This window comes from Lycium barbarum, chromosome 12 (genome assembly GCF_019175385.1).
Source record: "Lycium barbarum isolate Lr01 chromosome 12, ASM1917538v2, whole genome shotgun sequence".
NCBI classification, from domain to species: domain Eukaryota; kingdom Viridiplantae; phylum Streptophyta; class Magnoliopsida; order Solanales; family Solanaceae; genus Lycium; species Lycium barbarum.
Window position 1 is genome coordinate 75602043 of NC_083348.1, and position 9471 is coordinate 75611513.

Genomic DNA, 9471 nt, shown 5'->3' on the forward strand with positions numbered 1-9471 from the left:
GCTTGATTAATATCCATATTTATTTTGTGTTTGTCCCATAAGTAGCTACTAGTATTATTTTCTGCAAATTAAACAATTAACCCTGAAAGAAAGAACTAAAGGAAAAAAAAAAAAGAAATTATCAAGAAGCTACATGAGATAACAAAATCTAGTGGGGCGAAATTGCCTAATCCTACTTTTGCAGGGACCATTTAGAAAATTCAGTGGTAAAGCTAAATGACAAAAAAAAAAAAAAAAAAAAAAAAAAACAGTTCCCTCCAGCTAAAACCCTAATAAACGTCATCCTTCTACTTCGATTTTCATTTCATCACTGTGGCGTCTCATATACTGAGAAAATATTCACTTCACCCTAAACAATTTACATCATATGTTATAATCCCCTTTAATTTAAGCAAATCAAGGTAATTCTTTTTCCTATTTTTGTCACTTTCTCTCTTTTTTTTTACCTCTCAATTCTTGAATTGTACTTTTGTTAGTAATAGTGCTAATTTTCTCGAACCAGATCAGTATGCTTGATTTTCTTTCATTTTTCAAATACCCATCATTCTTATAAAGTCTCAGTCTTTGGTGGGTTCATTGATAAGTTGTTTTTATTTTTATTATTTATTTTAGTTTATAGTAGTAAGTGTTTCATAGCCATCATCCTTAATGCTGAAAATTTATCATAAAGCCTCAATCTTGGGTAGGTTCATTGATAAGTTACTTCTGTTTTTATTGTTTATATTAGTTTTTAAAGTAGGTATTTCATTTACTTAATTGTTTGGATGTAGTTTTTTTCTTTTCTAATTCTGTTCTGCTGATATTTTCAGTTTACAAATAGTGTTTGATTCCTCCATTGCAGATAGGGCCTTAAATGAAACTGTACATGGTTCTAACATTACGTGAATTTCTCTTGTACTGCAAGCTGTTATGCAATGTTTGTACTGGTTGTTATTTCATTTTTCATAATTGATTGTTGTTAATGTCCTTATCACATTTTTTTTATAAGTGATTGCTGGTAATGGACTTAGTTGAGATCAGGTAATTCTTATGTTTCAGCAATCTATTGATTATTCATTTTTGGGACCGCGGGGGGGGGGGGGGGGGGGGGGGGGGAATTGGACGCTTAAGCAGATTCGTTTTGGGCATTTTGGGTGGTCCAGCTGTCTTGTAGCAACTTGTTGGTTTCTTGAAGGAGATTGTAACTGGTTTACTATTGCTCTGTTCCATAATTGCTCCTCGTGAGGAAGACTCGGAAATTCTGTGAGGCGTATGGAATTGATGCCTTGAGATCACTTGTTATTACTCGAAGATTTTGTTTTGGTTATCATAGTGTTCCAGAATATTAAGTTATCACATCTATTTGTGTATGAGCCTGTGGTTCGTGTAATTTGGTTTTTACGAGAACATGATATTTTGTACATGTTTTTTTTTTTTTTTTATGACATGGGAACCCGCAGCCGCTACCCTTCGGGTGCGCACAGGGTAAACCCAATTCTTGTGTAATAGCTGGCAAACCACACAGGAGAGATAACCCGCACTAGGCAAGCCCCGTGCGACGAGCTTGACCCAAAAGGCAAATCCCTGCTGCTGTCGTAGGCAGGTGTTCAAACCTGAGACCTCCATTATGAAAGCCCTATGCTCAACCAACTGAGCCACCCTTGCGGGTTCCTTTTGTACATGTTTTCCCGTGTGCATGTTCCTGCAAAAGATGTTGCAGTATCTATTCAAAATTGTCTTGATGGATCTGTGAAGATATAATTATGAAGATGTTCTCCTGTTATGATTTTTCCTATTTTATGCAGATTCTGCAGGTTTGCTGATAAAGAAGTGATGGCAGAAGAAGGTGGCAGAAGTTTTGCCCGAAGGGACCAATTGTTAGACATAGAGAAACAGGTCCATAAGTGGTGGACAGAAGGTGATGTTTTCAGAGCTGAACCTAAAGATTCGCCTCCTAAAGTGGGTGAAAAGTTCTTTGGGAATTTCCCTTTCCCTTATATGAATGGATATCTTCATTTAGGCCATGCTTTTTCATTGTCGAAGCTTGAATTTGCAGCTGCATATCACCGATTGAGAGGTGCTTCTGTTCTTTTGCCTTTTGCATTTCACTGCACAGGGATGCCCATAAAGGCATCTTCTGATAAGCTTTCGAGGGAGGTGTCGATGTTTGGGAACCCTCCTGTGTTTCCTGTTGTGAAGGAAGAGGAGAGTGTTGAAACAGAAGTGAAGGTTGAGACCGAAGGAAGTCAGCCCCCACCGGGTGGAAAATTTAAAGGAAAAAAATCGAAGGCAGTTGCGAAGGCCGGGGTTGTTAAGTACCAGTGGGAGATAATGAGGAGTTATGGTCTGTCTGACGAGGAAATTGGCAGGTTTACAGACCCATATTACTGGCTAACATACTTTCCACCTCTGGCTGTAGAGGATCTGAAGGAGTTTGGCTTGGGTTGTGATTGGCGTAGAACTTTTATTACAACTGACATGAATCCATACTTTGATTCGTTTGTACGGTGGCAAATGCGGAAGCTGAAAGCCACGGGAAAAATTGTTAAAGATCTTAGGTACACCGTGTATTCACCCCTAGATGGTCAGCCATGTGCTGACCATGACCGTGCTTCTGGTGAAGGAGTTATTCCCCAGGAGTATACTCTTATCAAGATGGAAGTTCTTCCACCTTTTCCACCAAAGATGAGTGTTCTGGAGGGGAAAAAGGTATATCTCGCAGCAGCTACACTGAGACCAGAGACCATGTATGGGCAAACAAATGCTTGGGTTTTGCCAGAAGGAAAATATGGGGCATTTGAGATTAATGATACTGAGGTTTTTGTGTTGACTTATAAGGCAGCTCTCAATCTAGCCTATCAAAGGTTGTCTCGTATCCCTGAGAAGCCTACTTGTTTGGTTGAATTGTCTGGTCAGGATCTTATAGGTTTGCCCCTGAGGTCTCCCTTGGCATTTAACAAGACAATATACACTCTGCCCATGTTATCTGTTCTTACTGAAAAGGGTACTGGAATTGTAACTAGTGTTCCCAGTGATTCTCCTGATGATTATATGGCCCTACATGATTTGAAGTCAAAGCCAGCTTTCAGGGCCAAATTTGGTGTGAAGGATGAGTGGGTCTTGCCATTTGAGATAGTCCCGATTATCAACCATCCAGATTTTGGAGATAGGTCAGCTGAGAGAATTTGCATTGAAAAAAAAATCAAGAGTCAGAATGAGAGAGATAAGCTTGATGAGGCAAAGAAAATAATTTACAAGGGCGGGTTTTATGAGGGAACAATGGTTGTTGGGGAATTTTCTGGTATGAAAGTCCAAGAAGCGAAAGGTCTGATCAGGAGCCACCTTTTGGAGATGAATCAAGCTGTAGTATATAGTGAACCTGAGAAGAAGGTCATGTCGAGATCTGGGGATGAGTGTGTTGTAGCTTTGACTGATCAATGGTATCTCACTTATGGAGAATCAGAATGGAGGAAGGCTGCAGAGGAGTGTTTGGCCAGTATGAATGTCTACTCTGATGAGACGCGGCATGGCTTTGAACACACTCTCAGCTGGCTTAATCAATGGGCTTGTTCTCGCAGTTTTGGGCTGGGAACTCGTATTCCTTGGGATGAGGATTTCTTAGTTGAGTCCTTGTCAGATTCCACTATTTATATGGCATATTACACCGTGGCACATTTCTTGCAGAAAGGGGACATGTATGGTACTGATCATTCTTCAATGAAACCAGAGCAGCTGACAGATGAGGTCTGGGAATTCTTGTTCTGTAATGGACCTTTTCCCGAAAATTCTTCTATATCTTCTTCTCTTCTCAAGGAGATGAAGAAGGAATTCGACTACTGGTATCCGTTCGATCTCAGAGTTTCTGGCAAGGATCTTATTCAGAATCATCTTACCTTTTGCATCTATAACCACACCACCATCTTCCCTAAGCACCACTGGCCACGTGGTTTCAGATGCAATGGGCATATAATGCTGAACTCTGAGAAGATGTCCAAGTCTACTGGAAATTTCCGTACACTCCGGGAGGCAATTGAAGAGTTTTCAGCTGATGCCACACGCTTTGCTCTTGCAGATGCAGGTGATGGGATGGACGATGCTAACTTCGTCTTTGAAACAGCTAATGCTGCCATCTTACGTCTCACAAAAGAAATAGCATGGATGCAGGAGGTTCTTGCTGCAGAGTCATCTTTAAGAAATGGGCCACCATCCACATATGCTGACCGTGTATTTGCAAATGAAATAAATATTGCAGTCAGGACTGCAGAGAAGAACTATAGTGAATACATGTTTCGGGAAGCTCTGAAAACTGGTTTTTATGATCTTCAGGCTGCCAGAGATGAGTACAGGCTTTCCTGTGGTTCAGGAGGCATGAACCGGAATTTGTTATGGCGGTTTATGGATGTTCAAACACGACTTATTGCTCCAATCTGCCCACACTATGCTGAATATGCATGGAAAGAGCTTTTGAAGAAGGATGGCTATGTCATAAAAGCTGGGTGGCCAGAGGCTGATTTGCCAGATCTTACCCTTAAGAAGGCCAACAAATATTTGCAAGACACGATTATCTCGATGAGGAAGCTACTTCAGAAACAGGTTTCTGGCTCAAAGAAAGGAAATGTAAATGTGAGTAGCCAAAACAAACCTACTGTGGGCCTGATCTATGTGGATGAGCAGTATGGTGGGTGGAAAAGGGAATGTTTGGAGATTCTGCAGAGGAAATATGACACTTCAACCAGCTCCTTTGCACCTGATAAAGAAATCCTCTCCGAATTGCAGAAGAGTCATATCGCGCAACAAGGCAATTTCAAACAAATACAAAAGCTCTGTATGCCGTTCTTGAGGTTCAAGAAAGATGAAGTTTTGTCAGTTGGAGTTCAAGCATTGAACTTGAAGCTTCCTTTTGGTGAGATTGAAGTCCTTGAGAAGAACTCGGACTTGATCAAGAGACAGCTTGGTCTCGAGAGATTGGAGATCTTATCTATGATAGATGATGCTCTGGAGAAAGCGGGGCCTCATGCTGCGGTCGTGAGGCAGAATCCTCCATCACCAGGAGATCCAACGGCAATCTTTCTATGAGTAAAACATTTTTGCAGCATAAGTTATCTACAGTTCTAGTTTGAGACCTAAATGATGCGATAATTTTCTCTTTCTAGGTCTTCATTTATTCAGATCAAATTTGTATTGGCTAGTTCTATTTTTTAAAGGAATTTATGTACGTCCCATTTCTTTCTTCTTATGGAACCTTCACTTCAGTGGATCTATAACGTTACTTCAGTGAATGAGTTAATAGAAAGGTATATGATGTTTGTTAACTTCTCTGTTCCTTATAAACCTTTTGAAGTTGTGAACTTGTGATAAACTAGTTTCCATTCAAGGTTAAGTTGAATGAGGAGGTACATTGATATGGATTTGTTCTACTGTTTGATGTGATGATTTATTTTACTCGTGCAATATTATCAAGTCATTTTTGCCTGAAGATTTTGAAGTGGCATTGAGGTTTTGTCCTTTGTTCATTAACATGATCAATGGTTGAAAAAATTATTGAATCGTCTTTGCTGTTGTTGTAAAAGGATTAAAGAAAAACCCTGGTTGAGGGAGATTGTGAAGACTAGAAATCACTAATTTGAAATCCTATTCTAAAAGTAAAAGATAAAATAAAATAAAATCAAGAAAATAAAGTAATAGTAAAGCAAAGTCATAGTATAAGTAATATATTTCATATTGGAATAATCATTTTAGTATTTTGTTTTATCTTAAAGTCTACAGGGATTTTAGAATGACAAATATAAAGACGTCAAAAAAATGTTACTACTAATATTCGCTGAAGAACAAGATATTGTTTCCTTACCTTCCTAATATGAAAATAAATAAATAAATAAATAGGACCTTCTGAGTTACAAATGCTACTACTTTAGATTTGGGGACAATACGAATCTTTGGCAGACCATGGATCTTGTACTCTGCTGCTGAAAGCAATTTTTGTTTTAGTTTGAAGGCGAAATATATTGACAGCCATTTAATCTCGTCCACTATGTTCTCTAGTGTTCACATTAATCTCAATTGGAAAAGACATGCGTTTTTGCAGCTCATTGAAGTACCCTGTATCATTAAAAAGAGATTAACATATTTTAAATGATTAACTTATCTATGTAATAGATATTTGAGAATACAAGCAAAAGCTTATGTCAAAATTCAGAAGTGTTTAACAGGAGCACTTTACCAGATATTAAGTTGTTCAGTTGAAAGATATCATAATCCGAATGTTTAAATAAAATATACCGATAAATTTAAGGGGTTGTTGATGTTTCAGCATCGTTGATTTGTTATCAAGAGCTGACCAGTCTTCTAGGCACATATGATGTACCAAATTACTAGACTAGTAAATTATGTCCGTGCGATGCACGGAGCCTAACATGATTAATTTAGTTGCTCACTTTAGTTAGTCTTTATGATTTGTATATTTTGCAAGTGATATTGCGATTCTCCTTAGTGAGTCTCTATATTTTTTTTCCTTTCTTCTTATTTTTCTCCTTAATTTCTCAATTATTGTTAAAATTTATCTTATTTTGGTCATGTTCGCTTCTTTTTATATTTAATAAGTTGACAATTCAAATATCTTACATGTCAAGTTTATAATCACAAGATTCAAAGAATATTTTATTATATTATACATATTTTTAATTTAGAACCACATGATTCAAAAGTCTGTCTTTATTTCTTAAACTCCGTGTCTAATCAAATGTAGACACTTAAGTTGAGACAGAAGGAGTATATGCCAAATGAAGGAAATGAAAGGACAATTAAGACACTGCGGATACATGTAGACTTAAAAAGTAAACATGGGGACTTAAAAAGAAAACACACAAGAGGTAGTATTAATGTTAAACTTCTGAAATGTACACATGTTAGTCCCATTTTAGAGTACAATTTCAGTTGCTTTTTGTACAACTTATTGTTGTTGTGTTCGTCCACCTTGGGCGTTTGTTGTTAAATAAAAAAAATTATATTATCGTAGTTATGTCCGCCTTTTTTTATATTTAGTACGTTGACAATTCAAATATCCTACATGTCAAGTTTATAATCACAAGATTCAAAGAATATTTTATTATATTATACACATTTTTAATTTAAAATCACAAGATTTGAACGTCTATCTTCATTTTTTAAACGCCGTGTCTAGTCAGACGTAGACACTTATTGAGACAAAGGGAGTATATGCCAAATGAAAGGACAATTAAGACACTGCGGACCCGCGGGGACTTAAAAAGTAAACACACAAGAGGTAGAATTAATGTTCAACTTTTGAAATGTACACATGTCAGTTTCTGCTTAGAGTACAATTTCAGTTGCTTTTTGTACAACTTATTGTTGCCGTGTTCGTCTACCTTGGGCGTTTATATATAATAAAGAAAATATAGAATAGAAAAATAGACATATATTTTTAGTAATGTAGCCAAATAATATGGGACGAAGGGAGTACTTCATCTATTAATTAATTCTTAAAGAATGTGAAAAGTCAAGTACAGTAATGTGGCCAAGTAATATGGGACGAAGGGAGTACTTCATTTATTAATTCTTAAAGAAAGTGAAGAGTCTAAAGTGAACAAGTAAAAGTGCAGGGAGGAAATAAGTATGTGTCGGAGAATTAAAATTGAACTGCGTACATGTATACATGAGAAGAAAATAAATATTTAGCAAGAACGTGAAAAGTTCAAAGTGAACAAGTAAAAGTGCACGGAGGAAATAAATATGTATCGAAGAGTTAAAATTGAAGTGCATACGTCTATACATGAGAAGAGAATAAATATTCAGTACTCTAACATATGTCAACATGGGATTTATTGATTCTTAAAGAACGTGAAAAATCAAAAGTGAACAACTAAAAGTGCACAGAGGAAATAAATAAGTGCGTACGTGTATATATGAGAAGAGAATAAATATTAAGTACTATGACATACGTCTATGTGGGATAAAAAAATAGTTTGTTAAAGTGTACAAGTTATATAGCTTTTAGTATAAGCATTCATTGCGTGTACAATTTATAAAGCTTTTGGTACAAGCTGTTAAAGCTGTGTTGGTCCTCCAATCACACTTACTTAGCAATACATGCCCGTGCGATGCACGAGCCGAACATGTTTATTCACTTTAATTAGTCAGTCTTTAAGGTTTGTATTTTGAAAATAACTTTTAAAAACATTCTAGTTGTTATTATATATACAAAATGTATTTTATGTACCATCACGTTAGTTGTAATTAAAAGTTTTTGAGATGGAAAGAGTCAGACTTTTTTATCATTATCGTGACAATGAAAGTTGTTTATTGATGTAAAAGAAAATTAGTAAGAATATGAGGAAAAATTAATATTTTGATTCTAAATTTTTTCTTTTAAATTCTTTAATATTTTATATATATATACCGGCAGGTTGATATCCATTTCAATTAAGTAACTGTTCAGATCAAAACATAAGAACCATTTTGGTGTATATATTGGATTAGAATATTTTTATTAAATTAATTATAAAATATATTATAATTTTTTATATTAATTGTTACAAAGAAATCAAAATTAGAAAGATATATGTTATATCATTAAAAAAAAAGGCAGCCCGGTGCACTAAGCTTCCACTATGCGCGGGGTCCGGAGAAGGGCCGGACCAAAAGGAGGGATGCAACACGAGGACTTCCCAGGGGGTCACCCATCCTAGTACTACTCTCGCCCAAGCACGCTTAACTTCGGAGTTCTGATGAGATCCGGTGCATATATGTTATGTCACACCCCATTTTAACCGGAGTCAAAATTAGGAGTATGATGTATTGGTGATTCCCGTTTATTTTGTTTTAAGGAGTCGCCACCTAATTAATTTAACGGTGAATTAGGACACCTAGGGGTTAATTAAGGCAAAGTTAAAACTAAACCTCAATTAATAGTCTGCTTAACCAGTGTGATTCCAGGTAAGGGCTCTATATTATCCTAAAGGGAAGGGGTTAGGCATCCTTTAGAATCCGTTAACTACGGTTGTCCGGCCAAACTTAGGTTAATTAATTAAGAGTAAATATAATGCTTAAAATTTAGAAAATGATTTTAAGATATTGCTAAAGTTTTAAAAGAAAATAATGTTAGTTAAAATAAGATTTACAGAAAATATAATAATTTGTATAAAAGAGACTTTAAATGCCATTTTTTGAAAATACGATTTATGAATGTTGTTAAGGTTTTAGATGAAAGTATAATAATGTTGTATAAAAATAGGCTTATAAATACATATTAATTGATTTTTCTACGATTTAAGAATATATTCAAAAGTAGCTAATAGGAATTTCTTTATCCTTTCATCATTTCTCATTAACTATGATAACTATGCTTAGATGAAAATATGCGTGATTGATTTGAATTTGAAAGGGTTATTTATAAAATATCCTTGAATTTATATTTGCGTATTAGTGGTGTTTTGAAATTAAGATCGCAAGAAATAAAATATGATTCCTCTAATT

General features: G+C 35.8%; 1 protein-coding gene and 1 pseudogene across 1 annotated transcript; one reads left to right on the forward strand and one right to left on the reverse strand.

The window, feature by feature from the left end:
- The first annotated feature begins 242 nt into the window (after positions 1-242).
- On the forward strand, positions 243-5291 carry LOC132625064 (leucine--tRNA ligase, cytoplasmic-like). Its single transcript, XM_060339839.1, has 2 exons — positions 243-401; positions 1785-5291. Exon 2 carries the CDS (start codon positions 1813-1815, stop codon positions 5053-5055), a length of 3243 nt encoding a protein of 1080 aa, XP_060195822.1. The 5' UTR covers positions 243-401; positions 1785-1812; the 3' UTR covers positions 5056-5291.
- Positions 5292-8642: 3351 nt separating this feature from the next.
- LOC132625257 (5S ribosomal RNA) lies at positions 8643-8757 on the reverse strand (annotated as a pseudogene).
- Positions 8758-9471: the final 714 nt, after the last annotated feature.